Here is a 23,015-nt window from a genome sequence, read left to right as displayed (position 1 = left end):
ATCCGGACTCAGTGGTGTTCTCTGTTTGCGAGCATATTTGCGCGTGCAGACTGGCATGGCGCACAGCTCGAAACTGACTATTCATTGCTGTTTGCATCATATTTTACTCATAACAGGGGAGGAGAAAGGTCAAAGTTGTACCTTGCCATAAGTGGATGTAAACGTTTTGACGCTGAGGCGTGGACTCCTTGTGGATAACAAACGACAATTCAGTTCGTTCCCTAGCAACAGCAACGCCGTTAATTCAGCCATGATGTACAGCAAATTAAATGCCCCTGGTGAGGGTCAAACTCCCTAACTTAAGATTATGAGACCTACGCGCTACCCATTGCGCTACCGAGGCACGTCTGCAACCAACGTCCCAGGAAACTTGGTAACTCTCGCATATTAGAGACAGACAGTTTGCGCTTTCTCAAGAATCTGTTGTGTTGCTACACGTGCTTTCCCGACTTGCTAGATTAAACTGCTGCCGCAGCTTTGTCAACGGAAAGCAGCACTGCCTGAGGTTGCAGTACATCGCCCTTGCGGCACCTGAACACAGCGGCCTGTAGGGCCAGGCTGACGCTCGAGTTCAGAAATAGCACGCTTCCCTCCAATTACGGTCTCTTGCGTGCTGCGTGTTTGGTTCTTCTCACAGCGAATCGTGCTGTACATTCCTGAGGCTGACGCAGCTCAAGCGAGCAATCGGCGCGGCAGCATTATAGCGAGAACAGCAAAACGATGCATCGGCCGGGAGTCGAACCCGGGCCGCCCGCGTGGTAGGCCAACAGCCTACCACTTTTTTAGTTGTTGTTCTCATTTTGTTAGTTGCATTTGTTGGGGGCGGTCGTCCGTGCTTCCCGAGCACATTCCAGGGTAGGTGTCTGCAGGGAAAGTGGGATTGCCACCCAACGACGTCGGATACAACCGAAAAAAGTGCTACACACGCGGAGTCCCCCACTACACTGCCTAAAAGCGACCGCTCATCACTATCGTGTGAGTAACCTTGCAGCCGCGGCAACGAGTCTTGCCCAAAGACGCAGCGTGCGTGGAGGCGCGGCCCGAACGCGTGTGGATGCACCCTCCTACCTCGTAAAGCGCCTACAGCTACCATCACCGTGGGCCGCTGCCGGCGGGCGGGAAGCCGACACAGCGCGGCGTTGGGAGCAGCGGGTGTGCGGTGGTGGTGTAATGGTGAGCATAGTTGCCTTCCAAGCAGTTGATCCGGGTTCGATTCCCGGCCACCGCAACGGGCGCAAATTTTTACGTATGAGTATGCGAGCCACGTGCAGGCCATCCTGTAGTATGTCCCGACTTGTCCCGACTTTGCTCGGCTGACGCGAAAGCTGACGCTTGGAATTCGCCCTTATCAAAAGGACAGGCGCTATAAACGGCTGTGAGAGGTGAGGTGTAGCGAGGTACCAAAACGACAGGCAAACTGCGACATTTTCTGCTCCTTCTTCTTGAACAAAAAAATAAAAAGAAAAGGGACGCAGTCGGTAGGACTCGAACCTACGCTCCCAGAGGGAATCTGATTTCTAGTCAGACGCCTTAACCACTCGGCCACGACTGCTCGTAGCTAAACGTTCCCTCGAATCGTGTATAATCGAACCGGTCTGCGCAGAATGCTGACAGGATACGAACTCCGTGCACTGATTACGGGAGGGCTACCAGCGCTACGAGACGAGCCATTACGGAAGCGTTAAAATCTTCGCCCGGACAGGGACTCGAACCCTGGACCCTTAGCTTAAAAGCCTAATGCTCTACCGACTGAGCTATCCGGGCTCACGCTTGTTGTGGATGAAGCGGCTGCAAGCAATGTGAATAACTGGAACGCGTGTGTAGGCGTACTACGGTAATTGCTGGCTTCTGGCGCAACTAGCGACTTCACCGACTTGCCACTGACGCTGGTAGCAGCCCAACAACGGACCAGTGCCTCTTCTCCCTTTATCCCGGTGCTGACAGTAATTGCATCTCGTGCCTGTTTCCCCCGATTACGCTCGGTTGAAGCTCCGGAAGGAGGGCGACAAACGAACGTTGGAAGGCCAAAACATGGACGGTCGTGTGCGCAAACACTTCCCATCCGGTACCGGGAGTCGAACCTGGGCCTCCTGGGTGAAAGCCAGGTATCCTAGCCACTTTTTTTTTTTTTTTTTTTTACTCAGAAATGAATGTTCTTTATTTATACATAACAGTGTGAAAAATGCTGCTGCATGGGCATGAATGTATTATAACAAACAGAAAACACAAAAACCTATAAGTACTTTCTTTCACAGAGCATTCCACAAGATGAGCAAATTAGAATAACAAAAATCAGTCTTGATGCATTCTTATTTCAAACTTTAGTTAAAGTTTCTATGTTGGGTGCTCCTTTCTTCAAAACGATACTTTTCAATGACCGAGTTTCCCTTTGCATTTCTTGTGACCCTGTAATAGTACTTCAGTTTTTCAACATTCATCAAACGATCCAAGAAGTCTTCATCGTGTGTTATCAGTATGAGCTGAAAATTCTTGTTCTCCCTCCTTAAATTTATAAGGTCTGTGAGAGTTTCTCCAAGACTGTCTATGTTCTCCCTATCCAAATTTGTGGTTGGTTCATCCAGAGCTAAGATTCCACAATTAATACTTAGAATTTCTGCCAAAGCAATTCGGATAACAAGCGACGCTAGAACCTTCTGCCCAGCACTGCAGCGTCCCTTCATATCAATCTCAACATCATTCTTCACCTGAACAACCCGATAGTTGAATGTTCGCTTCTTGTCTGCACTCGTGGTTTCAGGAGCATCTGTTTTAATTTCTATATAATCAATATCATTCCCACGATAGATTTTTCGCCACAGTTCTCTTATAATCGTATTAATCTTCCTCATGCGCTCCTGATGAAAGTAAATGAGTGACCAATCCAAAGCGACAAAGTATTTGTTCAGATCAGCTGATGCTAGCTGGTTTACCTTAATTCGTCGCTGCAGATCATTGTATTTTTTTTCTGCATTTTTATATATGTCCTTATTTAGATCTCGTCGCAGAGTATTCACACTATCTCTTAATTCCTTAAATCGTCCTTCTGAAATTGATTTCTCCTCTTTGACAGCTGAAATTTCTCTGCAGAGACGACTTTTCTCTTCTTCAATGGTTTTCACTTGGAACTTACCAAGGCGCTGTTTTACTTTATCTATTACACTCTTCAGTTCTTCAGCTTCTACCTGTTTCTCCTTCAATATTTTGTTATCTTCAAGTTCTCTTGCTTTCAGCTGCTGATTTGAAATTTTTTCTTTAAGCTTATCAATGTTTTCACACGTTCTTCTGTTTTTATCTGCAAGGGTCTCCTTTTTAGAGTCCAGTTCTATCAATCTTTCTTGAACTGACGTAAGTTTCTCTTTCATGCCGCTCTGTTCATACCGTTGAATGCTATTATGCCAATTACAAATTTCATCATGTTTCCTTCCTTGCTCAACAATCTTATTTTGTCCCTGATCTACATTTTTTCGATTTTCTGTAACTCTAATATTTTTTGACTGCACTGCAGAATCAAGTGTCTCTCTAGCTTCTTGAAGTCGGGTCTCGAGCACCTCAATTTCTGACTGTATCATCACATGCATACTTTGCAACTCCTGCAAACGTTCCTCCAGTTGTCGACGTTTCTGCTGTCCACTTTCGAGCTTCAATTTCTTTTCCATAAGTACATTTTTGCGCTCCCTCAGCTGGTTGACTCTCTCTGAATGCCTTCTCAGTGACTCCTGCTTCATGTGGAGTGCACGCTGAATAGCACTGACTTGTGCTCGAAGCTCCTCCTGCTCTGCCAGGGCTTCCTCCATGGAGCGTGACGATCCTGTGGGCATCTTAGACTGCAGCTCCTGAATTTCTTTGTCTATGCGGCGCAGTTCTGTCTGCAACTGATCAATGCGGACTACATCTCCTTGGATATCCTTTGCCATCTGCTCCTTTGCTTTTGGACCCAGTAACTGCTCCTTCAAATCTTTAATCTGTTTCCGAGCTGCATCTAAAGCCTCTTCTGTTTGATGAAGTGACTCTTTCATTTCTGGTATCTCCTTGGTGCGCATGATATCAGTTCTTTCATAAGCAGGTTTCATTTGCAAAAGTTTATCATATTCCTTTAGCTTATTTTCTAGTTCTTTCTTATTGTCCTGAAGGCGTGCTGGGACTTCACTGACTTTATTACTCAGTTCATATGCAAGTTCAGCAGCTTCAGAAGCGGCTTCAAACTCCCTATGACACAATGGACAGCAAGGATCTTCCTGTTCCAGTTTCTGAATGTAGCGACGGAACATGTATTCCGAAGCACTGAGCGTTCCTTTTTGGTCCTGCAGTTCTTGTATTCTATCAGAAACACTTTGTATGTACTCATCAAAATCTTGCCTGCCACACAAATCATATATTTCTTCTTCAAATTTTCGCAGCTCTCTTTCTTTCAAATCCAACTGCTCCTTGTGATGGGCTCGTTTCACTTCAAGTGCAGCCGCCTCATTCTGCTTACTATTTATCTTCTCATTGATGTTGTTGATCTGACGAGTCAGTTGAAGCATGCAAGCATCCAAGTCATGTTTCAAATTTTGTTGTGGCACTGTAAACAAAAGGTGGCGCAGTGCTTCATTGTGTTTGTTCTTTAGTTTTTTGAGTTCGGACTCCTTAGATGCCTTCAGTTTGTTCTGGATATCAAGCTGTGCCTGCTCACTACTCAACAGCTGCAATGTCTGAACTTCTTTATCCACAATAACTAGCTTATCATCCAGCCTGTTGCTCTCTTGGTGCTGATCTCTAATTTCTTTTTTCAGCTGTTCTTCATCAAGTTCTTGACAAGCAGTTTCCCAGTTAGTTTTTGCTTGCTCCAGTTCTCTTCCTAATTTGACAAGTTCTTCACCAGATTTCTCTATATCTTCAATTTCTGTTTTGACACTCCATTCTTCAGCTTTATTATCTTCTGCTTGTCGTTTTTTTGAGGTGATTTCCTGCTCTAGCTTTGCTTTAGTGTCTCTAGCAATGTCTATTTTACTTTGGAGTTCCTGCTCTTCTCTTTGAAACCTGTTCCGTAACTGCTCAAACTGTACCTTTGACTCTCTTATTTTATCGTCGACTTGATGCATTAAATTTGAGACAAGAACTTCTGAAGAAAATGTATCTTCTTTTACTCTTATTTGAAATGTTTCTGCCAATCTCTGTAGATTCTTATTGCGTGCATCTATTCGAGTATTATGATCTTCTTCCTCTTTCTGAAGTTTTCCAAGAGTCATCTGCTCTTGGCTTGTTTCTTCCAATACTCGCTCCTCATCCCTAGATATCTGCTGAAGTTCAATCTCCATAGATTTCAAGTGCTCCTGCCAGTTCCTTGCTTCAGTTTTAAAACTGTTGATTAAATCAGTTATTTCTTCTAAAGTTTTCCACTCAAGCACTTCCTTAATATTCTTCTTTAAATCTGATTGTTGCGATTCTAGTATTTTCATCTTGTCTTCAGCTCTTTCTTTCTCCCTGGTGAGCTGAAGGAAATCCTTTTCCACATCACAAATTTCATCTAGTTTTTCTAGCAAAGGTGATAGTTTATCGCTCAAGTTATCTATTTTGTCCTGAGTTACTGCCAGACGACTCTCTGCCTCTTGTAAATCCTTCTTTTTTGAAACAGTCTCATCTTTTATCTCTTGTTGTGATTTCAGAAGTTTCTCATCAGTGCTGATTTCTGTATTTACTGCTTTCCTAAGATCTCTGATGTGTTCCAAACATTTATTAAGTTTTGTTGCATCGAATATGGAATCAAACTTCTCCTTGAGTTTCTTTCCCTCATCCATTGGCCAGTTAGAATCTTCTTGATGGCAAAATATAACATTGCTCAGAACAGCTTTTGATACACCAAAAACATGAGACATTTCTAAATTTACATCAATGCACCGTCCACCAACCTGTACAACTTCACCACTAGACTTCTTCCTATGAATTACTGGATCCAGTGTTTTCAATTGCAAATTTTTTGCCTTCTGTGTTGTTTGTAACGTACGTGTGATGACAACTTCTTCGCCTTTGCGATCAGCCATCAACAATTTTATTTGGCCCCTTGTCTCTGGCTGACGAGCCATCTTCGGGTCATGAACAAACGACTGCCCTTGTTTAGTTCCTGCTGGCACCTCACCTGTAGCTGCATACTTCAGGGCTTCAATTGTCGTCGTCTTACCACATCCGTTCTGCCCTAATATCAGCGTCACAGGTGATTGAAACGTAATCATCTGCTGATCACTGTCGTTCGGACCAAAGCTTCGGATTCCCTGTATCTGCATCTTAAGTAATCTAGCCATTATATCGAATTTTAAAGGACCGAATACGAACAAATAACTGTAAACAATATCAATAGTGATACAATCCGTCACATCACGGAAGGGCGCCTATCCTCTAATCAGTGTTACCTACATTAATGTACCAATTGCGCTTTCATAATATGACACTATCTTTAAAACACAAATCATCAACAATTTCTGACAGCCAAATTTCCACGCTGAAAACACATGCCATACACCCGCCAATATCTAATCATGTTTACCATCACTAGACCACACCGGATTTGCTCGATAAACGTGAGATTTACTCCCTCTCCTCTCGCATTTCGTGCTGAATCCGGACTCAGTGGTGTTCTCTGTTTGCGAGCATATTTGCGCGTGCAGACTGGCATGGCGCACAGCTCGAAACTGACTATTCATTGCTGTTTGCATCATATTTTACTCATAACAGGGGAGGAGAAAGGTCAAAGTTGTACCTTGCCATAAGTGGATGTAAACGTTTTGACGCTGAGGCGTGGACTCCTTGTGGATAACAAACGACAATTCAGTTCGTTCCCTAGCAACAGCAACGCCGTTAATTCAGCCATGATGTACAGCAAATTAAATGCCCCTGGTGAGGGTCAAACTCCCTAACTTAAGATTATGAGACCTACGCGCTACCCATTGCGCTACCGAGGCACGTCTGCAACCAACGTCCCAGGAAACTTGGTAACTCTCGCATATTAGAGACAGACAGTTTGCGCTTTCTCAAGAATCTGTTGTGTTGCTACACGTGCTTTCCCGACTTGCTAGATTAAACTGCTGCCGCAGCTTTGTCAACGGAAAGCAGCACTGCCTGAGGTTGCAGTACATCGCCCTTGCGGCACCTGAACACAGCGGCCTGTAGGGCCAGGCTGACGCTCGAGTTCAGAAATAGCACGCTTCCCTCCAATTACGGTCTCTTGCGTGCTGCGTGTTTGGTTCTTCTCACAGCGAATCGTGCTGTACATTCCTGAGGCTGACGCAGCTCAAGCGAGCAATCGGCGCGGCAGCATTATAGCGAGAACAGCAAAACGATGCATCGGCCGGGAGTCGAACCCGGGCCGCCCGCGTGGTAGGCCAACAGCCTACCACTTTTTTAGTTGTTGTTCTCATTTTGTTAGTTGCATTTGTTGGGGGCGGTCGTCCGTGCTTCCCGAGCACATTCCAGGGTAGGTGTCTGCAGGGAAAGTGGGATTGCCACCCAACGACGTCGGATACAACCGAAAAAAGTGCTACACACGCGGAGTCCCCCACTACACTGCCTAAAAGCGACCGCTCATCACTATCGTGTGAGTAACCTTGCAGCCGCGGCAACGAGTCTTGCCCAAAGACGCAGCGTGCGTGGAGGCGCGGCCCGAACGCGTGTGGATGCACCCTCCTACCTCGTAAAGCGCCTACAGCTACCATCACCGTGGGCCGCTGCCGGCGGGCGGGAAGCCGACACAGCGCGGCGTTGGGAGCAGCGGGTGTGCGGTGGTGGTGTAATGGTGAGCATAGTTGCCTTCCAAGCAGTTGATCCGGGTTCGATTCCCGGCCACCGCAACGGGCGCAAATTTTTACGTATGAGTATGCGAGCCACGTGCAGGCCATCCTGTAGTATGTCCCGACTTGTCCCGACTTTGCTCGGCTGACGCGAAAGCTGACGCTTGGAATTCGCCCTTATCAAAAGGACAGGCGCTATAAACGGCTGTGAGAGGTGAGGTGTAGCGAGGTACCAAAACGACAGGCAAACTGCGACATTTTCTGCTCCTTCTTCTTGAACAAAAAAATAAAAAGAAAAGGGACGCAGTCGGTAGGACTCGAACCTACGCTCCCAGAGGGAATCTGATTTCTAGTCAGACGCCTTAACCACTCGGCCACGACTGCTCGTAGCTAAACGTTCCCTCGAATCGTGTATAATCGAACCGGTCTGCGCAGAATGCTGACAGGATACGAACTCCGTGCACTGATTACGGGAGGGCTACCAGCGCTACGAGACGAGCCATTACGGAAGCGTTAAAATCTTCGCCCGGACAGGGACTCGAACTCTGGACCTTTAGTTTAAAAGCCTAATGCTCTACCGACTGAGCTATCCGGGCTCACGCTTGTTGTGGATGAAGCGGCTGCAAGCAATGTGAATAACTGGAACGCGTGTGTAGGCGTACTACGGTAATTGCTGGCTTCTGGCGCAACTAGCGACTTCACCGACTTGCCACTGACGCTGGTAGCAGCCCAACAACGGACCAGTGCCTCTTCTCCCTTTATCCCGGTGCTGACAGTAATTGCATCTCGTGCCTGTTTCCCCCGATTACGCTCGGTTGAAGCTCCGGAAGGAGGGCGACAAACGAACGTTGGAAGGCCAAAACATGGACGGTCGTGTGCGCAAACACTTCCCATCCGGTACCGGGAGTCGAACCTGGGCCTCCTGGGTGAAAGCCAGGTATCCTAGCCACTTTTTTTTTTTTTTTTTTTACTCAGAAATGAATGTTCTTTATTTATACATAACAGTGTGAAAAATGCTGCTGCATGGGCATGAATGTATTATAACAAACAGAAAACACAAAAACCTATAAGTACTTTCTTTCACAGAGCATTCCACAAGATGAGCAAATTAGAATAACAAAAATCAGTCTTGATGCATTCTTATTTCAAACTTTAGTTAAAGTTTCTATGTTGGGTGCTCCTTTCTTCAAAACGATACTTTTCAATGACCGAGTTTCCCTTTGCATTTCTTGTGACCCTGTAATAGTACTTCAGTTTTTCAACATTCATCAAACGATCCAAGAAGTCTTCATCGTGTGTTATCAGTATGAGCTGAAAATTCTTGTTCTCCCTCCTTAAATTTATAAGGTCTGTGAGAGTTTCTCCAAGACTGTCTATGTTCTCCCTATCCAAATTTGTGGTTGGTTCATCCAGAGCTAAGATTCCACAATTAATACTTAGAATTTCTGCCAAAGCAATTCGGATAACAAGCGACGCTAGAACCTTCTGCCCAGCACTGCAGCGTCCCTTCATATCAATCTCAACATCATTCTTCACCTGAACAACCCGATAGTTGAATGTTCGCTTCTTGTCTGCACTCGTGGTTTCAGGAGCATCTGTTTTAATTTCTATATAATCAATATCATTCCCACGATAGATTTTTCGCCACAGTTCTCTTATAATCGTATTAATCTTCCTCATGCGCTCCTGATGAAAGTAAATGAGTGACCAATCCAAAGCGACAAAGTATTTGTTCAGATCAGCTGATGCTAGCTGGTTTACCTTAATTCGTCGCTGCAGATCATTGTATTTTTTTTCTGCATTTTTATATATGTCCTTATTTAGATCTCGTCGCAGAGTATTCACACTATCTCTTAATTCCTTAAATCGTCCTTCTGAAATTGATTTCTCCTCTTTGACAGCTGAAATTTCTCTGCAGAGACGACTTTTCTCTTCTTCAATGGTTTTCACTTGGAACTTACCAAGGCGCTGTTTTACTTTATCTATTACACTCTTCAGTTCTTCAGCTTCTACCTGTTTCTCCTTCAATATTTTGTTATCTTCAAGTTCTCTTGCTTTCAGCTGCTGATTTGAAATTTTTTCTTTAAGCTTATCAATGTTTTCACACGTTCTTCTGTTTTTATCTGCAAGGGTCTCCTTTTTAGAGTCCAGTTCTATCAATCTTTCTTGAACTGACGTAAGTTTCTCTTTCATGCCGCTCTGTTCATACCGTTGAATGCTATTATGCCAATTACAAATTTCATCATGTTTCCTTCCTTGCTCAACAATCTTATTTTGTCCCTGATCTACATTTTTTCGATTTTCTGTAACTCTAATATTTTTTGACTGCACTGCAGAATCAAGTGTCTCTCTAGCTTCTTGAAGTCGGGTCTCGAGCACCTCAATTTCTGACTGTATCATCACATGCATACTTTGCAACTCCTGCAAACGTTCCTCCAGTTGTCGACGTTTCTGCTGTCCACTTTCGAGCTTCAATTTCTTTTCCATAAGTACATTTTTGCGCTCCCTCAGCTGGTTGACTCTCTCTGAATGCCTTCTCAGTGACTCCTGCTTCATGTGGAGTGCACGCTGAATAGCACTGACTTGTGCTCGAAGCTCCTCCTGCTCTGCCAGGGCTTCCTCCATGGAGCGTGACGATCCTGTGGGCATCTTAGACTGCAGCTCCTGAATTTCTTTGTCTATGCGGCGCAGTTCTGTCTGCAACTGATCAATGCGGACTACATCTCCTTGGATATCCTTTGCCATCTGCTCCTTTGCTTTTGGACCCAGTAACTGCTCCTTCAAATCTTTAATCTGTTTCCGAGCTGCATCTAAAGCCTCTTCTGTTTGATGAAGTGACTCTTTCATTTCTGGTATCTCCTTGGTGCGCATGATATCAGTTCTTTCATAAGCAGGTTTCATTTGCAAAAGTTTATCATATTCCTTTAGCTTATTTTCTAGTTCTTTCTTATTGTCCTGAAGGCGTGCTGGGACTTCACTGACTTTATTACTCAGTTCATATGCAAGTTCAGCAGCTTCAGAAGCGGCTTCAAACTCCCTATGACACAATGGACAGCAAGGATCTTCCTGTTCCAGTTTCTGAATGTAGCGACGGAACATGTATTCCGAAGCACTGAGCGTTCCTTTTTGGTCCTGCAGTTCTTGTATTCTATCAGAAACACTTTGTATGTACTCATCAAAATCTTGCCTGCCACACAAATCATATATTTCTTCTTCAAATTTTCGCAGCTCTCTTTCTTTCAAATCCAACTGCTCCTTGTGATGGGCTCGTTTCACTTCAAGTGCAGCCGCCTCATTCTGCTTACTATTTATCTTCTCATTGATGTTGTTGATCTGACGAGTCAGTTGAAGCATGCAAGCATCCAAGTCATGTTTCAAATTTTGTTGTGGCACTGTAAACAAAAGGTGGCGCAGTGCTTCATTGTGTTTGTTCTTTAGTTTTTTGAGTTCGGACTCCTTAGATGCCTTCAGTTTGTTCTGGATATCAAGCTGTGCCTGCTCACTACTCAACAGCTGCAATGTCTGAACTTCTTTATCCACAATAACTAGCTTATCATCCAGCCTGTTGCTCTCTTGGTGCTGATCTCTAATTTCTTTTTTCAGCTGTTCTTCATCAAGTTCTTGACAAGGAGTTTCCCAGTTAGTTTTTGCTTGCTCCAGTTCTCTTCCTAATTTGACAAGTTCTTCACCAGATTTCTCTATATCTTCAATTTCTGTTTTGACACTCCATTCTTCAGCTTTATTATCTTCTGCTTGTCGTTTTTTTGAGGTGATTTCCTGCTCTAGCTTTGCTTTAGTGTCTCTAGCAATGTCTATTTTACTTTGGAGTTCCTGCTCTTCTCTTTGAAACCTGTTCCGTAACTGCTCAAACTGTACCTTTGACTCTCTTATTTTATCGTCGACTTGATGCATTAAATTTGAGACAAGAACTTCTGAAGAAAATGTATCTTCTTTTACTCTTATTTGAAATGTTTCTGCCAATCTCTGTAGATTCTTATTGCGTGCATCTATTCGAGTATTATGATCTTCTTCCTCTTTCTGAAGTTTTCCAAGAGTCATCTGCTCTTGGCTTGTTTCTTCCAATACTCGCTCCTCATCCCTAGATATCTGCTGAAGTTCAATCTCCATAGATTTCAAGTGCTCCTGCCAGTTCCTTGCTTCAGTTTTAAAACTGTTGATTAAATCAGTTATTTCTTCTAAAGTTTTCCACTCAAGCACTTCCTTAATATTCTTCTTTAAATCTGATTGTTGCGATTCTAGTATTTTCATCTTGTCTTCAGCTCTTTCTTTCTCCCTGGTGAGCTGAAGGAAATCCTTTTCCACATCACAAATTTCATCTAGTTTTTCTAGCAAAGGTGATAGTTTATCGCTCAAGTTATCTATTTTGTCCTGAGTTACTGCCAGACGACTCTCTGCCTCTTGTAAATCCTTCTTTTTTGAAACAGTCTCATCTTTTATCTCTTGTTGTGATTTCAGAAGTTTCTCATCAGTGCTGATTTCTGTATTTACTACTTTCCTAAGATCTCTGATGTGTTCCAAACATTTATTAAGTTTTGTTGCATCGAATATGGAATCAAACTTCTCCTTGAGTTTCTTTCCCTCATCCATTGGCCAGTTAGAATCTTCTTGATGGCAAAATATAACATTGCTCAGAACAGCTTTTGATACACCAAAAACATGAGACATTTCTAAATTTACATCAATGCACCGTCCACCAACCTGTACAACTTCACCACTAGACTTCTTCCTATGAATTACTGGATCCAGTGTTTTCAATTGCAAATTTTTTGCCTTCTGTGTTGTTTGTAACGTACGTGTGATGACAACTTCTTCGCCTTTGCGATCAGCCATCAACAATTTTATTTGGCCCCTTGTCTCTGGCTGACGAGCCATCTTCGGGTCATGAACAAACGACTGCCCTTGTTTAGTTCCTGCTGGCACCTCACCTGTAGCTGCATACTTCAGGGCTTCAATTGTCGTCGTCTTACCACATCCGTTCTGCCCTAATATCAGCGTCACAGGTGATTGAAACGTAATCATCTGCTGATCACTGTCGTTCGGACCAAAGCTTCGGATTCCCTGTATCTGCATCTTAAGTAATCTAGCCATTATATCGAATTTTAAAGGACCGAATACGAACAAATAACTGTAAACAATATCAATAGTGATACAATCCGTCACATCACGGAAGGGCGCCTATCCTCTAATCAGTGTTACCTACATTAATGTACCAATTGCGCTTTCATAATATGACACTATCTTTAAAACACAAATCATCAACAATTTCTGACAGCCAAATTTCCACGCTGAAAACACATGCCATACACCCGCCAATATCTAATCATGTTTACCATCACTAGACCACACCGGATTTGCTCGATAAACGTGAGATTTACTCCCTCTCCTCTCGCATTTCGTGCTGAATCCGGACTCAGTGGTGTTCTCTGTTTGCGAGCATATTTGCGCGTGCAGACTGGCATGGCGCACAGCTCGAAACTGACTATTCATTGCTGTTTGCATCATATTTTACTCATAACAGGGGAGGAGAAAGGTCAAAGTTGTACCTTGCCATAAGTGGATGTAAACGTTTTGACGCTGAGGCGTGGACTCCTTGTGGATAACAAACGACAATTCAGTTCGTTCCCTAGCAACAGCAACGCCGTTAATTCAGCCATGATGTACAGCAAATTAAATGCCCCTGGTGAGGGTCAAACTCCCTAACTTAAGATTATGAGACCTACGCGCTACCCATTGCGCTACCGAGGCACGTCTGCAACCAACGTCCCAGGAAACTTGGTAACTCTCGCATATTAGAGACAGACAGTTTGCGCTTTCTCAAGAATCTGTTGTGTTGCTACACGTGCTTTCCCGACTTGCTAGATTAAACTGCTGCCGCAGCTTTGTCAACGGAAAGCAGCACTGCCTGAGGTTGCAGTACATCGCCCTTGCGGCACCTGAACACAGCGGCCTGTAGGGCCAGGCTGACGCTCGAGTTCAGAAATAGCACGCTTCCCTCCAATTACGGTCTCTTGCGTGCTGCGTGTTTGGTTCTTCTCACAGCGAATCGTGCTGTACATTCCTGAGGCTGACGCAGCTCAAGCGAGCAATCGGCGCGGCAGCATTATAGCGAGAACAGCAAAACGATGCATCGGCCGGGAGTCGAACCCGGGCCGCCCGCGTGGTAGGCCAACAGCCTACCACTTTTTTAGTTGTTGTTCTCATTTTGTTAGTTGCATTTGTTGGGGGCGGTCGTCCGTGCTTCCCGAGCACATTCCAGGGTAGGTGTCTGCAGGGAAAGTGGGATTGCCACCCAACGACGTCGGATACAACCGAAAAAAGTGCTACACACGCGGAGTCCCCCACTACACTGCCTAAAAGCGACCGCTCATCACTATCGTGTGAGTAACCTTGCAGCCGCGGCAACGAGTCTTGCCCAAAGACGCAGCGTGCGTGGAGGCGCGGCCCGAACGCGTGTGGATGCACCCTCCTACCTCGTAAAGCGCCTACAGCTACCATCACCGTGGGCCGCTGCCGGCGGGCGGGAAGCCGACACAGCGCGGCGTTGGGAGCAGCGGGTGTGCGGTGGTGGTGTAATGGTGAGCATAGTTGCCTTCCAAGCAGTTGATCCGGGTTCGATTCCCGGCCACCGCAACGGGCGCAAATTTTTACGTATGAGTATGCGAGCCACGTGCAGGCCATCCTGTAGTATGTCCCGACTTGTCCCGACTTTGCTCGGCTGACGCGAAAGCTGACGCTTGGAATTCGCCCTTATCAAAAGGACAGGCGCTATAAACGGCTGTGAGAGGTGAGGTGTAGCGAGGTACCAAAACGACAGGCAAACTGCGACATTTTCTGCTCCTTCTTCTTGAACAAAAAAATAAAAAGAAAAGGGACGCAGTCGGTAGGACTCGAACCTACGCTCCCAGAGGGAATCTGATTTCTAGTCAGACGCCTTAACCACTCGGCCACGACTGCTCGTAGCTAAACGTTCCCTCGAATCGTGTATAATCGAACCGGTCTGCGCAGAATGCTGACAGGATACGAACTCCGTGCACTGATTACGGGAGGGCTACCAGCGCTACGAGACGAGCCATTACGGAAGCGTTAAAATCTTCGCCCGGACAGGGACTCGAACCCTGGACCCTTAGTTTAAAAGCCTAATGCTCTACCGACTGAGCTATCCGGGCTCACGCTTGTTGTGGATGAAGCGGCTGCAAGCAATGTGAATAACTGGAACGCGTGTGTAGGCGTACTACGGTAATTGCTGGCTTCTGGCGCAACTAGCGACTTCACCGACTTGCCACTGACGCTGGTAGCAGCCCAACAACGGACCAGTGCCTCTTCTCCCTTTATCCCGGTGCTGACAGTAATTGCATCTCGTGCCTGTTTCCCCCGATTACGCTCGGTTGAAGCTCCGGAAGGAGGGCGACAAACGAACGTTGGAAGGCCAAAACATGGACGGTCGTGTGCGCAAACACTTCCCATCCGGTACCGGGAGTCGAACCTGGGCCTCCTGGGTGAAAGCCAGGTATCCTAGCCACTTTTTTTTTTTTTTTTTTTACTCAGAAATGAATGTTCTTTATTTATACATAACAGTGTGAAAAATGCTGCTGCATGGGCATGAATGTATTATAACAAACAGAAAACACAAAAACCTATAAGTACTTTCTTTCACAGAGCATTCCACAAGATGAGCAAATTAGAATAACAAAAATCAGTCTTGATGCATTCTTATTTCAAACTTTAGTTAAAGTTTCTATGTTGGGTGCTCCTTTCTTCAAAACGATACTTTTCAATGACCGAGTTTCCCTTTGCATTTCTTGTGACCCTGTAATAGTACTTCAGTTTTTCAACATTCATCAAACGATCCAAGAAGTCTTCATCGTGTGTTATCAGTATGAGCTGAAAATTCTTGTTCTCCCTCCTTAAATTTATAAGGTCTGTGAGAGTTTCTCCAAGACTGTCTATGTTCTCCCTATCCAAATTTGTGGTTGGTTCATCCACAGCTAAGATTCCACAATTAATACTTAGAATTTCTGCCAAAGCAATTCGGATAACAAGCGACGCTAGAACCTTCTGCCCAGCACTGCAGCGTCCCTTCATATCAATCTCAACATCATTCTTCACCTGAACAACCCGATAGTTGAATGTTCGCTTCTTGTCTGCACTCGTGGTTTCAGGAGCATCTGTTTTAATTTCTATATAATCAATATCATTCCCACGATAGATTTTTCGCCACAGTTCTCTTATAATCGTATTAATCTTCCTCATGCGCTCCTGATGAAAGTAAATGAGTGACCAATCCAAAGCGACAAAGTATTTGTTCAGATCAGCTGATGCTAGCTGGTTTACCTTAATTCGTCGCTGCAGATCATTGTATTTTTTTTCTGCATTTTTATATATGTCCTTATTTAGATCTCGTCGCAGAGTATTCACACTATCTCTTAATTCCTTAAATCGTCCTTCTGAAATTGATTTCTCCTCTTTGACAGCTGAAATTTCTCTGCAGAGACGACTTTTCTCTTCTTCAATGGTTTTCACTTGGAACTTACCAAGGCGCTGTTTTACTTTATCTATTACACTCTTCAGTTCTTCAGCTTCTACCTGTTTCTCCTTCAATATTTTGTTATCTTCAAGTTCTCTTGCTTTCAGCTGCTGATTTGAAATTTTTTCTTTAAGCTTATCAATGTTTTCACACGTTCTTCTGTTTTTATCTGCAAGGGTCTCCTTTTTAGAGTCCAGTTCTATCAATCTTTCTTGAACTGACGTAAGTTTCTCTTTCATGCCGCTCTGTTCATACCGTTGAATGCTATTATGCCAATTACAAATTTCATCATGTTTCCTTCCTTGCTCAACAATCTTATTTTGTCCCTGATCTACATTTTTTCGATTTTCTGTAACTCTAATATTTTTTGACTGCACTGCAGAATCAAGTGTCTCTCTAGCTTCTTGAAGTCGGGTCTCGAGCACCTCAATTTCTGACTGTATCATCACATGCATACTTTGCAACTCCTGCAAACGTTCCTCCAGTTGTCGACGTTTCTGCTGTCCACTTTCGAGCTTCAATTTCTTTTCCATAAGTACATTTTTGCGCTCCCTCAGCTGGTTGACTCTCTCTGAATGCCTTCTCAGTGACTCCTGCTTCATGTGGAGTGCACGCTGAATAGCACTGACTTGTGCTCGAAGCTCCTCCTGCTCTGCCAGGGCTTCCTCCATGGAGCGTGACGATCCTGTGGGCATCTTAGACTGCAGCTCCTGAATTTCTTTGTCTATGCGGCGCAGTTCTGTCTGCAACTGATCAATGCGGACTACATCTCCTTGGATATCCTTTGCCATCTGCTCCTTTGCTTTTGGACCCAGTAACTGCTCCTTCAAATCTTTAATCTGTTTCCGAGCTGCATCTAAAGCCTCTTCTGTTTGATGAAGTGACTCTTTCATTTCTGGTATCTCCTTGGTGCGCATGATATCAGTTCTTTCATAAGCAGGTTTCATTTGCAAAAGTTTATCATATTCCTTTAGCTTATTTTCTAGTTCTTTCTTATTGTCCTGAAGGCGTGCTGGGACTTCACTGACTTTATTACTCAGTTCATATGCAAGTTCAGCAGCTTCAGAAGCGGCTTCAAACTCCCTATGACACAATGGACAGCAAGGATCTTCCTGTTCCAGTTTCTGAATGTAGCGACGGAACATGTATTCCGAAGCACTGAGCGTTCCTTTTTGGTCCTGCAGTTCTTGTATTCTATCAGAAACACTTTGTATGTACTCATCAAAATCTTGCCTGCCACACAAATCATATATTTCTTCTTCAAATTTTCGCAGCTCTCTTTCTTTCAAATCCAACTGCTCCTTGTGATGGGCTCGTTTCACTTCAAGTGCAGCCGCCTCATTCTGCTTACTATTTATCTTCTCATTGATGTTGTTGATCTGACGAGTCAGTTGAAGCATGCAAGCATCCAAGTCATGTTTCAAATTTTGTTGTGGCACTGTAAACAAAAGGTGGCGCAGTGCTTCATTGTGTTTGTTCTTTAGTTTTTTGAGTTCGGACTCCTTAGATGCCTTCAGTTTGTTCTGGATATCAAGCTGTGCCTGCTCACTACTCAACAGCTGCAATGTCTGAACTTCTTTATCCACAATAACTAGCTTATCATCCAGCCTGTTGCTCTCTTGGTGCTGATCTCTAATTTCTTTTTTCAGCTGTTCTTCATCAAGTTCTTGACAAGCAGTTTCCCAGTTAGTTTTTGCTTGCTCCAGTTCTCTTCCTAATTTGACAAGTTCTTCACCAGATTTCTCTATATCTTCAATTTCTGTTTTGACACTCCATTCTTCAGCTTTATTATCTTCTGCTTGTCGTTTTTTTTGAGGTGATTTCCTGCTCTAGCTTTGCTTTAGTGTCTCTAGCAATGTCTATTTTACTTTGGAGTTCCTGCTCTTCTCTTTGAAACCTGTTCCGTAACTGCTCAAACTGTACCTTTGACTCTCTTATTTTATCGTCGACTTGATGCATTAAATTTGAGACAAGAACTTCTGAAGAAAATGTATCTTCTTTTACTCTTATTTGAAATGTTTCTGCCAATCTCTGTAGATTCTTATTGCGTGCATCTATTCGAGTATTATGATCTTCTTCCTCTTTCTGAAGTTTTCCAAGAGTCATCTGCTCTTGGCTTGTTTCTTCCAATACTCGCTCCTCATCCCTAGATATCTGCTGAAGTTCAATCTCCATAGATTTCAAGTGCTCCTGCCAGTTCCTTGCTTCAGTTTTAAAACTGTTGATTAAATCAGTTATTTCTTCTAAAGTTTTCCACTCAAGCACTTCCTTAATATTCTTCTTTAAATCTGATTGTTGCGATTCTAGTATTTTCATCTTGTCTTCAGCTCTTTCTTTCTCCCTGGTGAGCTGAAGGAAATCCTTTTCCACATCACAAATTTCATCTAGTTTTTCTAGCAAAGGTGATAGTTTATCGCTCAAGTTATCTATTTTGTCCTGAGTTACTGCCAGACGACTCTCTGCCTCTTGTAAATCCTTCTTTTTTGAAACAGTCTCATCTTTTATCTCTTGTTGTGATTTCAGAAGTTTCTCATCAGTGCTGATTTCTGTATTTACTGCTTTCCTAAGATCTCTGATGTGTTCCAAACATTTATTAAGTTTTGTTGCATCGAATATGGAATCAAACTTCTCCTTGAGTTTCTTTCCCTCATCCATTGGCCAGTTAGAATCTTCTTGATGGCAAAATATAACATTGCTCAGAACAGCTTTTGATACACCAAAAACATGAGACATTTCTAAATTTACATCAATGCACCGTCCACCAACCTGTACAACTTCACCACTAGACTTCTTCCTATGAATTACTGGATCCAGTGTTTTCAATTGCAAATTTTTTGCCTTCTGTGTTGTTTGTAACGTACGTGTGATGACAACTTCTTCGCCTTTGCGATCAGCCATCAACAATTTTATTTGGCCCCTTGTCTCTGGCTGACGAGCCATCTTCGGGTCATGAACAAACGACTGCCCTTGTTTAGTTCCTGCTGGCACCTCACCTGTAGCTGCATACTTCAGGGCTTCAATTGTCGTCGTCTTACCACATCCGTTCTGCCCTAATATCAGCGTCACAGGTGATTGAAACGTAATCATCTGCTGATCACTGTCGTTCGGACCAAAGCTTCGGATTCCCTGTATCTGCATCTTAAGTAATCTAGCCATTATATCGAATTTTAAAGGACCGAATACGAACAAATAACTGTAAACAATATCAATAGTGATACAATCCGTCACATCACGGAAGGGCGCCTATCCTCTAATCAGTGTTACCTACATTAATGTACCAATTGCGCTTTCATAATATGACACTATCTTTAAAACACAAATCATCAACAATTTCTGACAGCCAAATTTCCACGCTGAAAACACATGCCATACACCCGCCAATATCTAATCATGTTTACCATCACTAGACCACACCGGATTTGCTCGATAAACGTGAGATTTACTCCCTCTCCTCTCGCATTTCGTGCTGAATCCGGACTCAGTGGTGTTCTCTGTTTGCGAGCATATTTGCGCGTGCAGACTGGCATGGCGCACAGCTCGAAACTGACTATTCATTGCTGTTTGCATCATATTTTACTCATAACAGGGGAGGAGAAAGGTCAAAGTTGTACCTTGCCATAAGTGGATGTAAACGTTTTGACGCTGAGGCGTGGACTCCTTGTGGATAACAAACGACAATTCAGTTCGTTCCCTAGCAACAGCAACGCCGTTAATTCAGCCATGATGTACAGCAAATTAAATGCCCCTGGTGAGGGTCAAACTCCCTAACTTAAGATTATGAGACCTACGCGCTACCCATTGCGCTACCGAGGCACGTCTGCAACCAACGTCCCAGGAAACTTGGTAACTCTCGCATATTAGAGACAGACAGTTTGCGCTTTCTCAAGAATCTGTTGTGTTGCTACACGTGCTTTCCCGACTTGCTAGATTAAACTGCTGCCGCAGCTTTGTCAACGGAAAGCAGCACTGCCTGAGGTTGCAGTACATCGCCCTTGCGGCACCTGAACACAGCGGCCTGTAGGGCCAGGCTGACGCTCGAGTTCAGAAATAGCACGCTTCCCTCCAATTACGGTCTCTTGCGTGCTGCGTGTTTGGTTCTTCTCACAGCGAATCGTGCTGTACATTCCTGAGGCTGACGCAGCTCAAGCGAGCAATCGGCGCGGCAGCATTATAGCGAGAACAGCAAAACGATGCATCGGCCGGGAGTCGAACCCGGGCCGCCCGCGTGGTAGGCCAACAGCCTACCACTTTTTTAGTTGTTGTTCTCATTTTGTTAGTTGCATTTGTTGGGGGCGGTCGTCCGTGCTTCCCGAGCACATTCCAGGGTAGGTGTCTGCAGGGAAAGTGGGATTGCCACCCAACGACGTCGGATACAACCGAAAAAAGTGCTACACACGCGGAGTCCCCCACTACACTGCCTAAAAGCGACCGCTCATCACTATCGTGTGAGTAACCTTGCAGCCGCGGCAACGAGTCTTGCCCAAAGACGCAGCGTGCGTGGAGGCGCGGCCCGAACGCGTGTGGATGCACCCTCCTACCTCGTAAAGCGCCTACAGCTACCATCACCGTGGGCCGCTGCCGGCGGGCGGGAAGCCGACACAGCGCGGCGTTGGGAGCAGCGGGTGTGCGGTGGTGGTGTAATGGTGAGCATAGTTGCCTTCCAAGCAGTTGATCCGGGTTCGATTCCCGGCCACCGCAACGGGCGCAAATTTTTACGTATGAGTATGCGAGCCACGTGCAGGCCATCCTGTAGTATGTCCCGACTTGTCCCGACTTTGCTCGGCTGACGCGAAAGCTGACGCTTGGAATTCGCCCTTATCAAAAGGACAGGCGCTATAAACGGCTGTGAGAGGTGAGGTGTAGCGAGGTACCAAAACGACAGGCAAACTGCGACATTTTCTGCTCCTTCTTCTTGAACAAAAAAATAAAAAGAAAAGGGACGCAGTCGGTAGGACTCGAACCTACGCTCCCAGAGGGAATCTGATTTCTAGTCAGACGCCTTAACCACTCGGCCACGACTGCTCGTAGCTAAACGTTCCCTCGAATCGTGTATAATCGAACCGGTCTGCGCAGAATGCTGACAGGATACGAACTCCGTGCACTGATTACGGGAGGGCTACCAGCGCTACGAGACGAGCCATTACGGAAGCGTTAAAATCTTCGCCCGGACAGGGACTCGAACCCTGGACCCTTAGTTTAAAAGCCTAATGCTCTACCGACTGAGCTATCCGGGCTCACGCTTGTTGTGGATGAAGCGGCTGCAAGCAATGTGAATAACTGGAACGCGTGTGTAGGCGTACTACGGTAATTGCTGGCTTCTGGCGCAACTAGCGACTTCACCGACTTGCCACTGACGCTGGTAGCAGCCCAACAACGGACCAGTGCCTCTTCTCCCTTTATCCCGGTGCTGACAGTAATTGCATCTCGTGCCTGTTTCCCCCGATTACGCTCGGTTGAAGCTCCGGAAGGAGGGCGACAAACGAACGTTGGAAGGCCAAAACATGGACGGTCGTGTGCGCAAACACTTCCCATCCGGTACCGGGAGTCGAACCTGGGCCTCCTGGGTGAAAGCCAGGTATCCTAGCCACTTTTTTTTTTTTTTTTTTTACTCAGAAATGAATGTTCTTTATTTATACATAACAGTGTGAAAAATGCTGCTGCATGGGCATGAATGTATTATAACAAACAGAAAACACAAAAACCTATAAGTACTTTCTTTCACAGAGCATTCCACAAGATGAGCAAATTAGAATAACAAAAATCAGTCTTGATGCATTCTTATTTCAAACTTTAGTTAAAGTTTCTATGTTGGGTGCTCCTTTCTTCAAAACGATACTTTTCAATGACCGAGTTTCCCTTTGCATTTCTTGTGACCCTGTAATAGTACTTCAGTTTTTCAACATTCATCAAACGATCCAAGAAGTCTTCATCGTGTGTTATCAGTATGAGCTGAAAATTCTTGTTCTCCCTCCTTAAATTTATAAGGTCTGTGAGAGTTTCTCCAAGACTGTCTATGTTCTCCCTATCCAAATTTGTGGTTGGTTCATCCACAGCTAAGATTCCACAATTAATACTTAGAATTTCTGCCAAAGCAATTCGGATAACAAGCGACGCTAGAACCTTCTGCCCAGCACTGCAGCGTCCCTTCATATCAATCTCAACATCATTCTTCACCTGAACAACCCGATAGTTGAATGTTCGCTTCTTGTCTGCACTCGTGGTTTCAGGAGCATCTGTTTTAATTTCTATATAATCAATATCATTCCCACGATAGATTTTTCGCCACAGTTCTCTTATAATCGTATTAATCTTCCTCATGCGCTCCTGATGAAAGTAAATGAGTGACCAATCCAAAGCGACAAAGTATTTGTTCAGATCAGCTGATGCTAGCTGGTTTACCTTAATTCGTCGCTGCAGATCATTGTATTTTTTTTCTGCATTTTTATATATGTCCTTATTTAGATCTCGTCGCAGAGTATTCACACTATCTCTTAATTCCTTAAATCGTCCTTCTGAAATTGATTTCTCCTCTTTGACAGCTGAAATTTCTCTGCAGAGACGACTTTTCTCTTCTTCAATGGTTTTCACTTGGAACTTACCAAGGCGCTGTTTTACTTTATCTATTACACTCTTCAGTTCTTCAGCTTCTACCTGTTTCTCCTTCAATATTTTGTTATCTTCAAGTTCTCTTGCTTTCAGCTGCTGATTTG

The 23,015-nt window shown here is 44.5% G+C and overlaps 1 protein-coding gene and 12 non-coding genes across 13 annotated transcripts; 4 read left to right on the top strand and 9 right to left on the bottom strand.

Moving 5' to 3' along the window:
- Positions 1-1,156: 1,156 nt before the first annotated feature.
- Positions 1,157-1,228, top strand: Trnag-ucc. The gene has a single exon. It is a non-coding gene; the product is annotated as a tRNA-Gly (tRNA).
- A 242-nt stretch (positions 1,229-1,470) lies between these two features.
- Positions 1,471-1,552, bottom strand: Trnas-aga. The gene has a single exon. It is a non-coding gene; the product is annotated as a tRNA-Ser (tRNA).
- A 139-nt stretch (positions 1,553-1,691) lies between these two features.
- On the bottom strand, positions 1,692-1,764 carry Trnak-uuu. Its single transcript has one exon. It is a non-coding gene; the product is annotated as a tRNA-Lys (tRNA).
- A 557-nt stretch (positions 1,765-2,321) lies between these two features.
- Positions 2,322-6,278, bottom strand: LOC124750039 (DNA repair protein RAD50-like). Its single transcript, XM_047248976.1, has one exon. The coding sequence runs from the start codon at positions 6,276-6,278 to the stop codon at positions 2,322-2,324; it is 3,957 nt and encodes a 1,318-aa protein (XP_047104932.1).
- A 1,470-nt stretch (positions 6,279-7,748) lies between these two features.
- On the top strand, positions 7,749-7,820 carry Trnag-ucc. The gene has a single exon. It is a non-coding gene; the product is annotated as a tRNA-Gly (tRNA).
- A 242-nt stretch (positions 7,821-8,062) lies between these two features.
- Trnas-aga lies at positions 8,063-8,144 on the bottom strand. The gene has a single exon. It is a non-coding gene; the product is annotated as a tRNA-Ser (tRNA).
- Positions 8,145-8,283: 139 nt separating this feature from the next.
- Trnak-uuu lies at positions 8,284-8,356 on the bottom strand. Its single transcript has one exon. It is a non-coding gene; the product is annotated as a tRNA-Lys (tRNA).
- A 5,983-nt stretch (positions 8,357-14,339) lies between these two features.
- Positions 14,340-14,411, top strand: Trnag-ucc. Its single transcript has one exon. It is a non-coding gene; the product is annotated as a tRNA-Gly (tRNA).
- Positions 14,412-14,653: 242 nt separating this feature from the next.
- Positions 14,654-14,735, bottom strand: Trnas-aga. Its single transcript has one exon. It is a non-coding gene; the product is annotated as a tRNA-Ser (tRNA).
- A 139-nt stretch (positions 14,736-14,874) lies between these two features.
- On the bottom strand, positions 14,875-14,947 carry Trnak-uuu. Its single transcript has one exon. It is a non-coding gene; the product is annotated as a tRNA-Lys (tRNA).
- A 5,984-nt stretch (positions 14,948-20,931) lies between these two features.
- Trnag-ucc lies at positions 20,932-21,003 on the top strand. The gene has a single exon. It is a non-coding gene; the product is annotated as a tRNA-Gly (tRNA).
- Positions 21,004-21,245: 242 nt separating this feature from the next.
- On the bottom strand, positions 21,246-21,327 carry Trnas-aga. Its single transcript has one exon. It is a non-coding gene; the product is annotated as a tRNA-Ser (tRNA).
- A 139-nt stretch (positions 21,328-21,466) lies between these two features.
- On the bottom strand, positions 21,467-21,539 carry Trnak-uuu. Its single transcript has one exon. It is a non-coding gene; the product is annotated as a tRNA-Lys (tRNA).
- Between the last annotated feature and the right edge of the window lie 1,476 nt (positions 21,540-23,015).

This window comes from Schistocerca piceifrons, unplaced genomic scaffold, assembly GCF_021461385.2.
Source record: "Schistocerca piceifrons isolate TAMUIC-IGC-003096 unplaced genomic scaffold, iqSchPice1.1 HiC_scaffold_443, whole genome shotgun sequence".
NCBI lineage: Eukaryota > Metazoa > Arthropoda > Insecta > Orthoptera > Acrididae > Schistocerca > Schistocerca piceifrons.
The sequence above is the reverse complement of the archived record's forward strand: the minus strand, read 5'-3'. Positions and strand labels throughout refer to the sequence as shown.